This window comes from Triturus cristatus, chromosome 2_2, assembly GCF_964204655.1.
Source record: "Triturus cristatus chromosome 2_2, aTriCri1.1, whole genome shotgun sequence".
Lineage (NCBI taxonomy): Eukaryota > Metazoa > Chordata > Amphibia > Caudata > Salamandridae > Triturus > Triturus cristatus.
In genome coordinates this window covers 432957455-432976316 of record NC_140582.1, presented here as the reverse complement: position 1 = coordinate 432976316, position 18862 = coordinate 432957455, and the positions used below count along the sequence as shown (strand labels likewise).

Genomic DNA, 18862 nt, shown 5'->3' with positions numbered 1-18862 from the left:
TGGAGGCAATCACCTTCCCAAACATCATTGAAATTCAAGTTAGGAACATCCTATTGGACACGCTCACAAAAGCTCACAGTAACTATACTAAAACCAAAGTTCCCCCCTGGGCAACTCCATGCTAAAGAAAACCTTAAAAGACTAATAGCTAGCACAAGCCATCATTAGTGAAATACCAAAAAGCACACAGAACATATGACAAAATACATATCTCCTAAAATCTATAAATAATACATACAAAACAAGTTTGTTAAATAGCAATGGAAATAACAACAAAAGAATCATTGTCTTTGCAACTAGCATTAGTTTGCTAATTCTAACAGGGCAACCCATTTAGGGGCTTATTACGAGTCTGACGGTTCATGGACCAGTGCAGCGGTGGCTGTCTTCTGACTGTCCTATTAGGATCAAGGCGGTCGGGCCGCCCTGGGACCACTGCAACCGCCCTGGCGGTGGTGCAGCGGTCTTGAGGCAGCAATATGCTTGGCAGGGCTGCTACTGCCTCGCCAAGCATATTACGAGTTTCCTCACCGCCACACTTTTCATGTTGGTGCGACCACCATGAAAAGTGTGGTGGTGAGCAAACAAAGGGGTCCTACAGGACTCCCTGGTGCCTCTCGCCATGTGGATTCACACAGGGGGGGGCACAACATATTTCTAAACTGTGGTTCAACCGATAAACTATTCTTCATAAATCAATCTCTTAATACTAAAGTCACAAATATAAATAATTAATATAAAATGAAAAAAAACACTAAAAAAGCACAAATACCAAAAAATAATTAAACAAATCATATTTCTTACAAATAAAAAATTCAAACACAGATATGATTTTCCTAACACAATTTCCTTCTTAAACCTGCAACCAGCTCCTAAAACAATTAAAATGAAAATAAAATACATTACAAAATTACATAAGCATACTCAATAAGTAACAACAAGCATAAAATATATGATATTGCACAAAAAATATATTTGAAAACATGATATTAAATACATCATTATTTAAAAATCAGTAAAAAAACAATTATTAGGAACCTAAGTAACATCTATCACAATGATCATGCTACCTGTTTCTCATAATGTATTTCTCACCCCAATGAAGATCAAATGTCATTGATGCTACCAGTGTCTTAAATAACACCAAGACAGGATTCTCCTTTTCCTCACTCGAGGGAATTTGCACAAAAAGCTAATTATATGCTCCTTGGTTTACGAAAGAACTTAACAAGGAAAAACAATTCCTCTAGAAATAATCCATGAAAACAAAAATACAGCCCTTTTCCATCTAGGGCACCCAGGATTGGAAACAACATCTCTGTAGCCATCAAGACCTCATCAGCACTGCTCCAAGTTAGGAACGAGTTAAATACGCACTTCTTAAAAGAATAATATATCACAGTGCATTAACCGTCCACAAGCCATCTACGTCTCCTATTACTTGTTGACTTTTTTCTTGTCTTTGACAATGTACAGTATTCTGCTGTGTATTGGCTAGATTCGCTCTATAGAAATACCACATACATACATACATATTTGCATATGAGTTTTGACTAGCAGCATGGGGACAGTAACACTGAGATAGTGACACAAGGAGACTGACATGTAAACACTGAGATAGGGAAATAGGCATTGATCTGACAGTGGGACACTAACATGGACATTAGGCACTAAAATGGACACTGCCAAGGGTTACTGCCACAGTCAGCCTGGCTGGGTAGATAACACTGACACTGGGACATGAGGACACTGACACAGAGACAGTGAAATAAACATGGCATTGACGTTGCGATGTTGACATTGGCTTATGGAAGTGACACAGTAGAACTAATATGGGGACATTGTCACTGGTTCACTTTGCACTCTTAAATCTCTTAGAAGGTTTTTCCCCCTACTCCCTAGGCATGCCAAGGAAACGGTCGCCCGGGCTCTCATTCATCAGGTTAAGCTTGCTGCATGTGGAGAAGAGGGGTTCTTATTTCCCTCATTGGTTAAGCGTTCTTCATCATTTCAAAGTGCACTGCCTGCCACCTGCCCAGTCCATTTATAAGCACTGCGCAAGCAGCACCAGAGAGAAAGCGACCAATGCAGAGTGTGAATCTGAACCCAAAATGTTTCTTTGCTACTCACCATTAGTGGCTTGGAGTCCAAGCAGTACTTAATTTGTAAAATAAATAAATCAACCAATCAATCAATCAATAAATAAATAAATAAGTACAAGGGCCACCAGTATTTCATAGGTGCCCTCCACTGTCACTATTGAATGCTGGCGTTGCTGAATACCAATGCTGCCTAACTCACATTCCATCCCCTGCCTCTTTCTTCCACCAGTCTACACTTCCGGTCTCTTCTTCTTACACTTATATGATCTTTTTCATCCCCGCTCACCTTCTTTTTCCCTTTTCTGCCATTCTCTCTGGTTTTGTCATGGTCAAGGTCTGATGTTTAAAAAAAACAGGTTGGGTCCCCGTAAATGAGTGTCATATCCATCACCTGCAACCACCTACACAAATTAGGTCTCCAAGGCTGTGGAATGATGGCTGTGTGGCTGCCTGACTAGTTTTTGTTCCCTTGACCACTGGATGTGTGCCCATCACCACACTGACACTCTGAGTAGAGCTGGTGTTCCCCCATTACCCAATAACTATCTTTTCTACTTGCCCCACTAATTGTTTCAGCCAGATCTCAACATCAGTTAGTTAGGTAAAAGTCAGTTCAGTGATGACTGGCTGTGGGACCGTCCTTTTTGTATTCGCTTTGTCAGTGTACTCATAACAATGTGCCAATGTGTTTAGAATGGCCTTTAAAAAACATTCAATTATTACAAATGGTTGTTAGTATAATGTGCCTAGAAATGCATAATTTGCCACATATTTCCCCAAATTGATTTTAGAGAGAAAGGCCAACTCCTTGTGTAATTGCATTTACCTTCGTTCCATTTCATGTTTTTTTCTTGTGGGACATGCTTGCAAAACCCCCATTGAAACACACTTCCTAGCTTATTTTGCTTTAAAAGGCATATATTCCAACTAATTATCACAAATAGTTGTAAAGATAACAAAATTACTTTATAAAATGCCACAAATCATATTGTGCTCTTTCAAATGGCTTTATAGTGTGTCATTTCTAAAAGATGTTGGGGGTGGGGGGGGGGGGGGGGGGGGGGGTTGGGCCCTGTACAACAAAGTGACCTCGTATTTGGCTGTAGCTGTTGCTAGGGGCCATGCCCCGAAAACACCCCTGGCTAGAGGCCTGTGCAAGTCTTTATTGGTACATTTATGGACTACAGCAATTCCGTTTAATGTATGTAGTCCTCCTAATTTATTTGACCACAAACCAAATTTAAAATGCAGCAGACAATCCCAGCAGATCTTCACATCAGATGTCGATTTCCATACAAACAACCAAAAAGCTTCCAACAATAATGGAGTTGTGTATCCGTCATGGAAAAATGAGCCAACGCGTATTTCGCCATTAGGTACGTAGCTCTAGGACTTCATCAGGTCTGAAAATCCAATAGATAAAAACAATCAAACTAACGTAAACAAAGAGTATAGGAAATGCAATAGCCTTCACATACCCAAGGTATCCAACACTCGAAGAGTAAATGGTAAGTCTGAAGAAATATATATATGTGTATTCCCAAAGAGCATCACTCATTGAGAGAATTGTCCTTCTACGGAAAACGTGCACTGCATAACAGTTATTATGTTTTACCATTAGGTGGCAACCTAACACCTTATAGAAGCACTGGCCCAGATCGCCTCTGACACAACATTAATGGTCAAATACTGCGGCTGCTGTATTTGGCCTCACATTTACTATCCCGTCGTGCATCAGCGGTCTGAACAAATTGCTACCCGTAAATGGCAGCAGAAAGGGACAAGTAGGACGCGCACGCCCGACCAGCACACGCGCCAACTTGTTACGTTTCTGGTGGGAATGACCGCGCATCACGTGTGCCTGATTAGTGATCTTGTCTGCCTTTGGATATAGTTCATCAGGGTATGAGCTGTAGTAGCGTTTTAAACATATTTCGCTAACAGTTTGTGAAACGGTTAATACTCCACTAACTTCTATTGCACTGATTTCTTTAGCCTCATTTTGGGACTTGCATGCTTTTGTTCTCAAGGCTAAGAGCTTGCCGACCTTAATATCTTCTTCGAATGTTTTTGGGATGGCAGTTTGTTAATTTACTGTCTCCTCGTCTACCCTAATAATCCTAACTTCTTCCGTAAATTATATTAAAATCGGTATTCTTTTCGCTGATGGATTTAAAGCAGCATCGACCTGTGTCTGCAATAATGTTACCTCTAGTCGTATTCATTTTTCCTGATCTTTCTGTCATACAACAGCCAATATTGATATTAATAACTATGATTAGCCTGAATTGCGTCATGGACAATACCTGCATACTTGGACAACACTCAACCTGTGCTTTACAAATCTGAGATGAGAAGCAAACCTGAACATATAGTTAGGATAATTTAGTAATGCCATAAATCTGTCCATGCCCTAAGGATTACTGAGTGATGTGGCATATCTAAACATTGGCTAGTTGTAGGATATTGTGGGCATGTGTATTAATTCTTGACATATGGGGTGTTATGGGAACAATGTTGTGTAATTTTTGCACATATCAAATTGTTGATACTTGGAATTTTTCTAACACTCTCACTAAATATATCTAAGGTCACAGTGCAAATTTTCTTGCTCTCACTCACCCATTCATTCAGCCATGCATCTACGGTTTCATGCATTTACATCTTCAACCGTTTGTCCATACAAGCACTCATTCATCCATTCATCCTTTCACTCATCCGTTAATTATTCATACACTCACCCACTCACTTATTCAACAATACATGCATTCACTCCTTTATCCAAGTATTCACTTATTCTCACATTCACCTACTCACCCATCCTCACAACCACAGGCACAGACTCTCCAACCACTGAAGAATCACTATGATTTGTAAAATAGTCAGACCTATTGACTTTGCCTATACTAGCTTATGAACAGTGGGCAAGATTAACAAAGTGTTTTTATGTAACTGTGACTTACTTCAAACTTTATTGTCAATGACTCATTTTCAGGAGCATGTTACACTTAATCATGGAGATAAACTTTGTGGATTGAGCTCTATTGCTATCACTTCACTATTGTCCCTATGAAAAAGAAACTAAAATGCTATTGTGGTTCACAGATATAGCTCATGCCTGAAACCAACATACCCTTTTCTTTTGCAGATATGGATTGGAATGTCTGTTCAGATTTTACAGCTACGGTTTAGAAAAGAAATTCAAGTTGGACATTTTCAAGGATTTCCAAGAAGAGACAGTAAAAGATTATGAAGCTGGTAAGTAACCCTGAGTTTAGAGATTTGTGACTCGACGTGGTGTGCGGGCCATTCTGCATTATTTAGGTTTTTATTTTTTTGTTATGATCTAAAATATTAAACACGGTCATCTGTGTTGAGTTTTATGAGAACATTATTACATATAAATGGCTAACAATAAAAAAAACCTTACTACTAGAATTCAGCAATTTGAGAAATAAGATTGATTGAAAGATTGCATGCATCTTTTAGAAATAACTGTTATTTATCTTTCAGTACAAAAGCTTATGGTATCAATATAATTCCATATTAAATAAATTAACTTGTTATTTAGCTGTCAATAGTAGAGCAAAAGGGTTACAGGGGTGGACAAACCTGGTCAACTGCTTACTAAATATGTAAATATTAAATATGACCGAATTAAAATTCAATTCATTAGAAAAAAATGGTGACTTGGTCACTTCTACTGGATTTCAGAACTTCTACTCATATTTATTCATATCCATGTGTTCCATTTCCCTAAGCTAAGTTATCTCTCCAGTATAACTTACAAGTTGATTAAGATTTGGGGATTGATTGAAGTCATTTTTACAGCTGCTTGGATATGTTGGTATTGGTGGGAACAGGAGCTGAGACTGGAGCATGAGATAAGACTTTTCTTGCAATGGTTGATAGCAGCATATTCAGAATTTGTAAGGCAAACAAGTAAAGAATGCCCTTTAAAAAACATAAGGTGGTAGAAGCAAAACTTTGATGCACTGGTGATTAGGTCTGACAAATGCAGTGAGTTGTCTAATTTGACACCTGAGTTTCCGACACTAGAGAGCGGGGAGGCAAAGGCCCCAGTGCATCTGTCCAAAAGAGCACATCCCAAAAGGGCGAAGAATTAGAGAGGCGCACCAATCGGTGAAGGAGTAGAGGGGCGCTCAATTTGGTTAAGTAATAGAGGGGCGTACAATTTAGTGAAGGAATAGAGAGGCGCACAGTTAGGCGAAGGAATTGAGGGGGCGTACAATTCGGTGAAGGAATAGAGAGGCGCACAGTTAGGTGAAGCAATAGAGGGGCGCACAATTCAGTGAAGGAATAGAGGGGCGCACAGTTAGGTGAAGCAATAGAGGGGAGTACAATTCAGTGAAGGAATAGAGAGGCGCCCAGTTAGGTGAAGGAATAGAGGGGGCGCACAATTCGGTGAAGGAATAGAGGGGCACACAATTCAGTGAAGGAATAGAGAGGCGCACAGTTAGGTGAAGGAATAGAGGGGGCGCACAATTCGGTGAAGGAATAGAGAGGCGCACAGTTAGGTGAAGCAATAGAGGGGAGTACAATTCAGTGAAGGAATAGAGGGACGCACAGTTAGGTGAAGGAATAGAGAGGCGCACAATTCGGTGAAGGAATAGAGGGGCACACAATTCAGTGAAGGAATAGAGAGGCGCACAGTTAGGTGAAGCAATAGAGACGTGCACAGTTAGGTTAAGCAATAGAGGGGCGCACAATTTAGTGAAGGAATAGAGAGGCGCACAGTTAGGTGAAGGAATAGAGGGGCGCACAGTTAGGTGAAGCAATAGAGGGGCGCACAATTCAGTGAAGGAATAGAGAGGCGCCCAGTTAGGTGAAGCAATAGAGAGGTGCACAGTTAGGTGAAGGAATAGAGGGGCGCATAATTTGGTTAAGGAATAGAGGGGCGTACAATTCGGTGAAGGAATAAAGGGGCACACAATTCAGTGAAGGAATAGAGAGGCGCACAGTTAGGTGAAGCAATAGAGAGGCGCACAGTTAGGTGAAGCAATAGAGGGGCGCACAATTCAGTGAAGGATTAGAGAGGCGCACAGTTAGGTGAAGCAATAGAGGGGCGCACAGTTAGGTGAAGCAATAGAGGGGCGCACAATTCAGTGAAGGAATAGAGAGGCGCACAGTTAGGTGAAGCAATAGAGAGGCGCACAGTTAGGTGAAGCAATAGAGGGGCGCACAATTCAGTGAAGGAATAGAGAGGCGCACAGTTAGGTGAAGCAATAGAGAGGTGCACAGTTAGGTGAAGGAATAGAGGGGTGCATAGTTAGGTGAAGCAATAGAGAGGTGCACATTTACAGTATTATCCTTATGTAATTTTAGCTGGTTGGCATTCATCCAACAGAACACCTTAGTGAGACACTCGTGCAATTCAGCAGCAGAATGTTGTTCATTACCGAATATACAGACAATAATCTGAGTGTCATCGGTGTTTAGGAGCAAGACACAAGCCTCAATAAGATGGTCAGTGGTGACGTATAACGATTAAACAAAAGAGTAGGGAAGGTTTCTTCAATAGTGGCAGGACAAAGCCTGTTTCAAAGGTCCGGGAACTCTTCCAGACTTCAGCACAGCACTCACAACGCCCCAGGCCCAGTCTGGATCCCTCAAGGAGAGGTGGTATGCAGAATTGGAGCGCTGGGTCAGCTGGGGACCCAGCAGCCTTACTGGAGAGAAACAAATATGAAGGTTGATGGCATCCATAGTCGAAAATTGACAAAAACAAAAGCCTTGGTCTAATGTTGTAATTTACCAGTACAGACTGAGAAGGAACGATTCCCACTACTTAAAGAGACCTAGATATTGGCAATTCTATTACTCCAAAAATAGCTATAAGATTACTTCTATCAAGGGAGGGTTAAACTGAGGCATGGCTTGTACAGTCTTGTAACTCGTCTGTAACTGGAAAAATAGCAATTGACCTCTAGAGGTGCATTAGACATCTTACTGGAGTAGAATTTCAGCGTAGTTTCCCTAACTTGTAGGTATAGTGCAGATTCTGCCTTTTCTCTTTGGCAGCAGAATCATGCTTACAACACCACTGACATTCAGTTGTTCTTAATGACAGTTTAAGAGCTGCTACTTCATATGAAAACCATCTTTTTTCACAACTTTTTTTTCTTAGCCTCGCAGATCGGGGTGGGGGCAAGAGTATCGGCAGGTAAACGGGCTGTAGTAGGAACCAAGCACCGCAGCAGGACCAAAAAAGGACTGAGGGCATGTGGGCACTGCATCCAGAAGACACTCACACGAAACTGAGTTCCATCTCCTAATCTTGGTATCGGGGAGGAGCAGGTTTTGTGTTTTTAAGGATTTACCAGACTTGCAGTAAAACGGGATGCCACAGTGACGTGACCAAGGTCAAACCGAACATCGGTTTGACGGGCAGAGGAATTAGCAGGAATAATAGCAAAGATATGACCTGGAGTAAGTGGGGAGGCAGAGGTTAAACTGTAAATCGAAAGAGACAAACAACTCCTTAAGCGTCTTGGTTAATGGCAAAGTCTGCAATTCAAAATACACATTTAACTCTCCCAATAAAATGACTTGGGATCGATTGGAACAGACCTCGGCTAAAGCAGCCACCAGGGGCCCTGGAGCTTCAGTGCCTGTGGAAGGCAGTCTCTATGGCAGGATAACTGTTAAAAGTTTCACTCAAAGTTGAAAATGTTACCCAACAAAATCTCCAAAACAGATTTACAGTGGAAATCTAATTTAGGGCATTTAAAGAGGCTGTTGATCAAAAAAGGTCGCACTCTTGCTCCATTTCATGGGATTGGGTGGACTTCTAATAATGAATAATTTTTTTATAGATTAATATCCGTTAATACATCCAGTATATGTCTGTCAACCAAGTTCTGGTTAAGGCAACAACATTCAGATTTTAGTTCGAAATAAGCACTTTAATCGCCTGGGCGTCGCTATTAGCCAAACACTCATTGATCAAGAAGCCAGGAAGACCTTATTAGCGCCCGAAGATTTGCTGAGAGAGGAAATGCTACTAAAGATCTTTCCAGAAAAATATTATTTTCAACCGAAGCAGCCTTAGTATCGTCATCTATATTGTGAAGTGGAGAAAACATATTTAATAAAATAATGTGAAACAAACTATACAGCCTACTTTACCCTATATATCTTACATATATATATATATTCACTGAAAAAACCATAGGTTTCACACATGTTATAGTTAGCTGGACATTTCTCTCATACAAAACCAATGAAATTCCCCCGTTATAGTTAGTTCAGCTAACTATAACTCGCGCCCCCGCAATGCACTGCTGATGACGTCACATATTACATCACTCATGACATGGTCAGTGACATCACTCATGACATCACTGATGACATCTGAAATGACATCACTGATGACCTATGGTTTTTTCAGTGAATTTGCAAGGTTTTTTAAATGCTAATTCCTAACTATAACGTGTGTGAAACCTTTGGTTTTTTCAGTGAATTTGTACGGTTTTTTAAATACTAATTTTTGAATTATTTAATTAAAAAATTTTTTTTTATAATAAAAATAAAATTCCTATGTATTCATTTATATATTATCTGTATCCTTTTATTTTTTTTTGCTTTTTAAAAAAAAATTCAATTAGGATAAAGTTGAACAGTTTTTTTAATTTTTGCAATTAATTTTTCTCCACTTTTTTTTTTTATATAAATTCTTGGGGTGCGCGCTCTGAGCGCGCTCCTAGTACAATTTCGTAAGTTTTTTATGAATACCGTTGTACGTTAATTATGTACGCATATATACGTCATAGTGCTCGCTGGGAGCGCGCACCCAGTACGTATGCGTACGTACGTACGCATGCGTGCGTGCGTCCTACGCGCTCCACGCGGTTTACTTCCGCATACGCTTAAATTACGCACAATAACGTTCGCGTATACGCGTGTTCAACGTATGCGCGCTACGTAGGCGCATATGACGTATGCACATGCGCTCCTACGCGTTCGCGCATGCGTAATCACGAGGTGCGCGCTCGGAGCTTGCGCAGTGCGCGCACCTCGGGTGATATGCTTAATAAAACAACACTTCTTATTGGTTATCATTACTTTCAGTGTCTGATTGTTTCAACACCACACCCAATCCCCTTATGGCAAGTCATGTGATCAAGAATCATCACTTTGGATTGGTTTGAAGTACTTTCAGTTCCAGATTCTTCCCAAACCACACCTACTCCCCTCATTATTAGTTCTGATTCCTTTGGAGAAGGAGCTATTCTGTTGTTGAGAGACAATGGCTGAACAGCAACCATCTTCAGACAGTGACCAGGACACTCTTGAGAGGCAGAGGAGCAGGAAGCAGAAAGACAGCTTTATATGGCAGTTTTTCACTTTTCCAGAGGGACGAAAAAAAGGTAAATGCACCTAAAGTTACATGTGTACTTTGTCAAAAAGTCTTGTCACGTGGGAATCCTAACAAGAAGTATTCTTTTAGCATTCACACTATGTTGAGGCATGTTGACAAAATGCATCCAGTGACTTTTCGTCGAGCTTCTGGAGCAAACCCTCCACCTGCTCAACCGACGACATCTGCAGCAGCTCAGCCGAGCACATCTTCGGCAGCTCAGCCGAGCACTTCTTCTGCAGTGGTGCCTTTGCCTTCTTCCACACCTCGTTTTGGACCACCTTGTTTTGCGAGGTTGTCCACACGCTGCACTGATTGCGGTAAACTTATTTCTGTGTGTGAGACCAGTCTTGATCTCATTCAGAGAAAATTTGATGCGCATGAGTGCAGTAAGCCATAGATGTTTTTTCTTTTTTTTCGTTTTTCTCTTCCTGTTTCCCTCCATTAACTCAAGGGCTCTTTTAAGAGCCACTTAAAAACTAAACCCAAAAAATTTTTGGGGGGGATTTATTATTTTTTTTTTTTTTTGGGTGCGCGCACCCAAGGTTTTAAATTTTTTTTTTTTTTTTTTTTTTAAATTTAATGTACAAAAAGAGGTGAAGAAATGGAAGCATGAAAAGGGAGGATTGAGAAATACAAATATTTTTCACTTATTTTTTTAAAAAAATAAAAAATTTTGAAAATTTTTTTTTAAAGTATTTTGCAAGGGAACAGAATTATTTTTTTTTTTTTTCTTTCCAGTTCTGCAAAAAAAGAAAAAAAGTATTAATATTCAATCATACATTACAAAAAGCATTACATGTTTTTACATATTTTACAAAGCAATTTTTTGCCCTTTTTTTTGCTGTTTTTCAGAATTTTTTATTTTTCACTTAAAATAGTGAAAACAATTGTATTCATCATTTAACAGCGGGCAAAAAAAAACAATCTGAAAGATTGTTTAAAAAAAGCCCTAGAACTTTCCTCACTAAAATATACCTTGTTAGAAATATTACATATATATTACAAGTACTTTTCTAGATGAATAAACATTTTCTAGACAAACCGTCTTTAAACCTTGTCGCAAAAGCACACATGCCAAAATAATTTCTGTCAAAGGAGTCCACAATTGTTTTTATTACTTTTCCTTTAGGCCAAATAGTAATTTCAAAATCCTTTTTAAGTGATATCTTCAATTATAATCCTTTAAAATTACAAAAAATGCTTTGTTCAGATGCAGTTTTTAGTTTTCAAAATTTAGTTTTCAGAAAAATTAAATAAGAATTGGGTAAATCATAAGGCAAACGTTGCTTGAAAATCAATTGGGAATCATTACACAGTGTCCAGCCTTTTTCACATTTAAGATAAACTGTGTAATGTCCAGAAGTTACAGTAGGTCCTTCATGAAAAATTATTGCAACTGTAACAAAAGTTTTTCTAGAAATTGATAATTGTTGTCCTGTAAACTTCTTTATTAAAGTATCCAATTTTGAACCATCAGCTCTACAACATTGCATCATTAAAATTACATACTGACCATATTTCTGTAAAAATAACGTGGAAAACATGTCAGATTTACATTCAGAACATTCCATGTTGTGATTGGCATCTTTAACTAATTTACTAAAAGTCACTGATTTACTTTGTGGTAATGGTAAAAATATGAACCTTTCTGAATCAACATTACTACTACATGTGTTCATACAGTTTTCACAGCAATGTTCCCATTTGTAAGAGACACCAAATACGTTTTCTACTTCTACTCCTTCATCTTCAAGTACACTGAAAATATATATTAAGAATTCCTGTGCATCTTGCTGGACATTTTCTTTAAACTGTGTAGAACCACAACATACATCTAAAAGATTTCTAACATCAGTAGCACTTTCTATTTCAATTTTATCATTACTCAGCTTCTCATAAAGGAGACTCAGCAGAGAACACAATCTTTTTCCATGATTTACTATTATCTGTTCTAGCAACTTTTCAAGATAACATACAACATTCAGCACTACATTTGCATAGCAGTTGACACCAGAGCTATTTTCAAAATGGCAACCAACAAACTCTTCAACACTGTCCTTTTTCTTTTTCCTTACAATCACATCACTGTCCTTTTTTTTTGTTCTGTTCATCCACATTACAGATATTTTCAAATCTCCTTTTCCGAGAAACAACATGTTTTTCAATCACAGGATACTGACCTAAATGAGGAGCATAGGTTCTTCTTAATCTATTATACTCCTTTACACAGTTTGTATCAGCACTAACTTTTGAGTCATCAAAGTCTATCATAAATAAACCAGATAATGTTTTCACTCGTGACAAAGCAACATATGCCATACCTTCTCTGAACACAGTAGAACCAATGTTTACAAAAGCACTATCTACAGTCAATCCTTGAGACTTGTGAATAGTTACAGCATATGCTAGAGAAAACGGAAACTGCTTCCTACGTACATATAAGTCTTTCACAAGCATGAAATGAACTGAACAACGACAAATGTCTTTAACTTCTTCTATCTGATCAAATTTTATTTTTAAACATTCAATTCCTTCTTTTTTCTGATAATTAATAAAACCCACAACTCTTCCCATAGCTCCATTCACTAAACCTTTTTCTACATCCAAATTTCTCCTTAAAATCACTCGACAATTCATGCAAACATATAGATTTTTTTCTAATCCAGCTGTTTTGGAAATGTTCTTCTCTAGTGAATCCAATTTATTTTTCAGTTTGCATGTTAATGTAAAAGTAATTCTTTCATGCTGAATTTTGTCCTCTGCTTCCATTTTCTTAATCTCTTCCTTTTCCAATTTCAAAAGTTCCTCATTGAATATTGAGCACTCACGTAGTGTTGGCATTAAGCAGATTACAGTATTTTTTTCTGCAATGTTCTGGTATATTTTCTCTGCAACTATTTCTTCATTTGGAAATAAATTATGTAGCAACCGACTCTGTAATGCTTTTTTGCCAACTTCTGTGAGTAGTCCAATTCTGATATCTTTCAGAATACTTGCATAATCTTCGTCGTTTGCTTGTCTCATATTGGTAGTGAGTTCTTTGTACTCAAAGAACGACCAAATATTCGCATTACCAATGCTTCCTAATGACTTCTTCGTGTCTTCATGTGTCACAGTATTAAACACTGGTTGTCCTTTAACTGGAGTGAGCTGTAAAAGATCTCCAAAAACTATGACGTGTTTACCTCCAAATAACACGTCATAGTCTCTCTTAAGAATTTGTTGCATTCTTAAATGCACAAAGGCAAGAATTAAATTTGAAACCATGCTCACCTCATCAATAATGAGAACTTGCATCTTCTTCAACACTCTTGAAACTTCGAAGCATACTTCTCCAGTTAGCTTGTGGTATTCTATTTTGTTCTCATGCTCCACTGGTAACATTAGCAAGCGATGTAAGGTAATTCCTTATATGTTATAGGCTGCTAACCCAGTTGGAGCAGTTACCACACAAGACAAATTTGAAGCTGTTTTTTGCTGTAGGTAGCTTCTGATTACTTTTATTAAGAAACTTTTACCAGTTCCAGCTTGTCCACTCACATACATCCTGATTGGTTCAAATGATGTGCATGAGCACTCTTTCTTTTCATGTAGTAATCCATGATCAATTTTTTTGGTGACTTCTTCATAAATTTGTTTTTGTTCTTCATTCAGTTGTTGTTCCAGATTTAGTAAGTCGATTGAATCTTCCTGTGCTTGATTCATAGCCGTTTCTACTTCAGTCATGGCTACTGCAGCCTCATTTTCTATGATTGGTTGTCCTAGGGGATCTTGACTAAGTGTTCCTGAACTTTGGCTGTCTTGAGAACTGTCTCTAGCTACTTCAGCTGCAATTTTTGCTTCCTGTTCATTTTCTTCATTTAACATTTGGACATAAGTTGTGAAAGTACTGCATTCTATGCTATCTTTGCTAGCATTAAAAGAATCTTCATAGCTTTGAAATTCTCCCAGTAGTTCGTCCTCTGAACGCCATGGTTTAAACAGCTGTAAAAGAGCCAAGTAGTAAAATTCCTTTTTGTCAGTAGTGTCGCAACTCAGCTTCCTGTGATTTATCAAACTTCCTTTTGTTTGCTTCACCAAACATCCTTCCTCACCAATGACTTTATATTTTCCATTGTTGATGTCTTCTGTGGCTTTCCGTGAAAAAATGTAGTTCTGCAGCACTTCATAGAGACACATGTTCTCAAGATGATGACTTCTTTTTGGGTAATATGTGTCCAACATGTTTGTTTTCAAAATATCTGTACTTTCTGGGTCATTCTCGGCCAAATATTCAATTTCTCCAACAGATTTCAGTACCCGATTTCTCATTCCTGCAAGGCCTAAGCTTACCCAAATTATTGTTCTGCTCGATTTTCCTGGCCTTCTTGTGTTAACAAGTGATTGAATGTGACTTCAGTCTCTTACCATTCAAGCCTAAGGGTTAGAGTAGTGAATGGAGCCTATTTACTAGGCACTTCGACATGATTCTGTGCTCTTCCCCATAGATCAGGGCTTGTACACATAGCCTAGGGGATAGATTCGTTAGTATTAGGGATAACCTGTCCTATAGTGAGGGTATTTCATGGAGCTGTGCTGAATTCAGGCCTGGTAGGCCTCAAACGGGAGAGACTCCATCTTTCTTTCTGCTTCGGCAGCTTGGGATGCTTCTAGGTCAAATGTAATGTTTTAGTTATGAGGTGTTATTCGCTTGGAGAGAACCGGTTCAGGCCGGCCCTTATCGAAGGATTGTATTTTTCTTCATGCCGAAGACACTACATCAGGCCGGCCGGCTGGGAACGTGTCCTTGGTACGGGGAGGTACAAGAATTTGGTGGGCGGCAGGTTACGGGCCGGAATTTTCCATGAGGAAATGCACCTCTATATTAGTGAAAGTCTGAGGCAGTTACATGTTCAGTCCGTAGGCGGCATCTAGCCGTTAGCAGTAAAGCTACTACTTATTCCAGGGAAGACAGACGCCATCTTGAAGGCGGAGAAGAACTGAGAGAAAGATGCTTTCCTAACAGAATAGCCAGAGAGGAGAGAGTAGCCGATAAGGAAGAGGTCCCAGTGACTCGGAGAAGGGTGATTCCAGGCGAGCCAAGGCACAGACGAGGAGGGAGCCTAGATGACCACTGAGTGCAGGCTACATACTACTAAGGTGATGTCGACCCTTTCTTATTAGAGTGTACAACTTAATCTTTCACTTTTCTTTGCAGGTTATGTGTTAAATCGTAATGTTATGTGATTGTATATGCAATGAGTAATAAAGTATCCAGTTTGTAGTGAACCAACATGTGCTGTGTGTTCTTGTATAAGAGGGTTGCCTATTCTTCTAGTCAGCTGCGGCTACATGAACAGATGCTAACCCTGATCAGGTAAGTGGTAACTGAATAAGGGAAAGAGGAGCCCCTCAAACCTGAGAACAGGCTATGCCCGAACTGGCAATCCTTGTGTGATCTGATGAATAGTGAGACTGATTCCCTTTTTGTATGTTATGGTGATCATAGGATGAACTGTCGTATGAGACTGCCGTCTAGGTAGAGAGGTCTGGATTCGTAGGGGATCGCGAGGCCGCCAATTGTGCTGAGACTGCCGTCTGGGTAGAGAGGTCTGGGTTCGTATGGGACCGCGAGGCCGCCACTTGTGATACTGTCGTACGGGCAGAGAGGTCTGGGTTCGTATGGGACCGCGAGGCCGCCACTTGTGATACTGTCGTATGGGCAGAGAGGTCTGGGTTCGTATGGGACCGCGAGGCCGCCGATTGTGCTGATACTGTCGTATGGGCAGAGAGGTCTGGGTTCGTATGGGACCGCGAGGGCGCCACTTGTGATACTGTCGTATGGGCAGAGAGGTCTGGGTTCGTATGGGACCGCGAGGCCGCCACTTGTGATACTGTCGTATGGGCAGAGAGGTCTGGATTCGTAGGGGATCGCGAGGCCGCCGATTGTGCTGATACTGTCGTATGGGCAGAGAGGTCTGGGTTCGTATGGGACCGCGAGGCCGCCACTTGTGATACTGTCGTATGGGCAGAGAGGTCTGGGTTCGTATGGGACCGCGAGGCCGCCACTTGTGATACTGTCGTATGGGCAGAGAGGTCTGGGTTCGTATGGGACCGCGAGGCCGCCACTTGTGATACTGTCGTATGGGCAGAGAGGTCTGGATTCATAGGGGATCGCGAGGCCGCCGATTGTGAGATCTTGGTATGCATAGTAGGAATCCCCTGTCCTTAGGGGATAGATTTATGTGGTTGCAGGATTGTAAATAGGTTCTAGGGAGGGGGTAACGTTCTGGCTGGGTTAGTGAGGCTCTGATGAGCAAGTTCTATCTGATCCGAAAACCCAAGCAGAACATTTGGCGTCACGAACCGTTTACGAAACCTGTGTGCGTTGTGGTTGTATTGTGTTTGCCTTCGGCGCGTGCGTGGTTTTGTTTGTATATTATTTGTATCTACCTGCGTGTGGTTTTCTTTTCTCTTTCTTCTTTTTCTTTTTCTCTTTTTCTTTCTTTTCAAAAATGTTTTCTAGAAAGTCGAAATCTACTTTTAAGTTGCCCGTTGATATTCCCGGCTGGGATTCAACGCCTTATGAAGCCTTAGCCCGTGAGTGGGCTGATTCTACTGGTTTGAGTGAGAATTGGAATTCTTTTTTGGAGCTGGCGGAGCCGGCTAATGTGATTACTTGTTTACAGAAGGCGCCGGTATCTAAGGGTGATGAGCTTCCCGTTTTGGGACGCAGAGGTTGGATTGTTCTGTCTGCGTACAGGATTCTCCATGAGAGGTTGTTGAAATTGCAGAACTTGCATAAGGATTTGGAAGCGAACTTTGTTGAGATTCAGAATGCTCATACTTTGTTGCGGTGTCAAAATACGTTGCTTGCTGACAAACTTGAGACGTACCAAACTATTGCCGAGAGGGCGGCTGTGCGAATTGCTCGTTATAAATACAAGAATCGGCGTGGTCGGGTTTCGACGCGGAAGGTGCGTCTGGTCGTGGCGAAAGCCGGACTGGATTGGAATCCTGATGAATGGGATGGTAATATCTGGAACTCAAGTGATTCTCCTTCCTCGGGTGAGGAGTCTGCCAGGCGCGAGTCCTCTCGCTCCGGCCGTGCTTGTAAATCTGCTTCTTGCGCCTCTGATGGTGCACCCCGTGATTGCGCTCGTCCTTCGAGCGGGGTCGTTGCTTCTTCCACTGATTGTTCCTCTACGTGTACTGGTCGAGCTCCTTGTGATGCTCATCCCGCGGTCTCGGCGCATCCAGTTTTTCGACGGAAGGTACAGCAGGCTCCCGGTGCTCCGAATGGTATTGCTTTAGACTCTTTGGAGGATTTTACTCAACACGAAATTAGTGATATTTTGCAGCGATTTCGACAGCGAGTTGGTGAGCCCTTGCTCACATGGATGGTGCGCCTTTATGAACTGGGCGCTGCTGGCATTATGCTGGATGCTGGCGACTGTTTGAAGTTTTGTTCCTTGAGTTCGGATTCTACTGTACAGGATCATTTTCGTAACTTTAATGGTGGTGGTCAAATTTCTTTGCTTCAATTGGCGACTGAGGGTTGTAATCAAAAATATCCTACTGAGTCTGACTGGCCTCTGAATGACAAACCGTGGTATACTTTGCGCGATGCTGCGCAACGTCTCAAAGAGGAGGTGATGAAAACGGCAATTTTTCTGAATACTGCTGACCGGTTGCTTGATGGTTTCTTAACCTCTTCTGTGCGGAATCGTATTATTCGTTCTTCCCCTGTTGCTTATAAGCAGGTCATGATGACTTTATTGATTAATCAGACTGGTAACATGTTATCTGTGGTGCTGGAATCGGTACGCCAACTCGGTGAGTTGGGTGAGTGGTTTAAACCTGAACGGCAGTCCCGGCCTGACACTCGTACTCCTGGTGACAATAAACTTACTAGACGTGATATGTTTTTTGGTCTTTTGGCCGATGGTGTGCGGAAGGAGGACATTGATGGTGAGACTACTTCTCGTTTGTGGGAAATGTTTCGCAAACGTGGCTTGGATCGAAAGGAGGGTGCCCGGCGTGTTCGGACAACTGAGTGTGATCGTGGTTTTTCTGACGGTAGCGGTGATGACGACCGCCGTGGGCGCTCTGATCGTCGTGATGATCGACGTTATGCGCGTGATTTGTCCCCCCGTCGTGAGAGAGACAGGGAGAGAGAGGGGGAAAGAGAGAGGGGGAGAGATGATTATGTTAACAGCAGACGTAGAGATGATAGGGATCAATCCCCTGAGTTGAGAAGGAGAGAGGATCGACACATATTGGCCGATCGAAACCCGCAGTACAATGCAGGGAACAGTAATCCATTTCGTAATGGAGATGGATATGAACAGGAGGTATCGATACCTAGGAACCGTGAGAGTCTTTATCCTGATTTATC

The 18862-nt window shown here is 40.9% G+C and overlaps 1 protein-coding gene across 1 annotated transcript in view; it reads left to right on the top strand.

Moving 5' to 3' along the window:
- Nucleotides 1-18862, top strand: part of LARP1B (La ribonucleoprotein 1B) — a 574280-nt gene that overhangs the window by 449541 nt on the left and 105877 nt on the right. The window contains exon 17 of the mRNA XM_085643073.1: nt 5251-5360. Within this exon, the coding sequence (XP_085499199.1) occupies nt 5251-5360 (110 nt within the window). The remainder of the gene's footprint in view (nt 1-5250; nt 5361-18862) is intronic.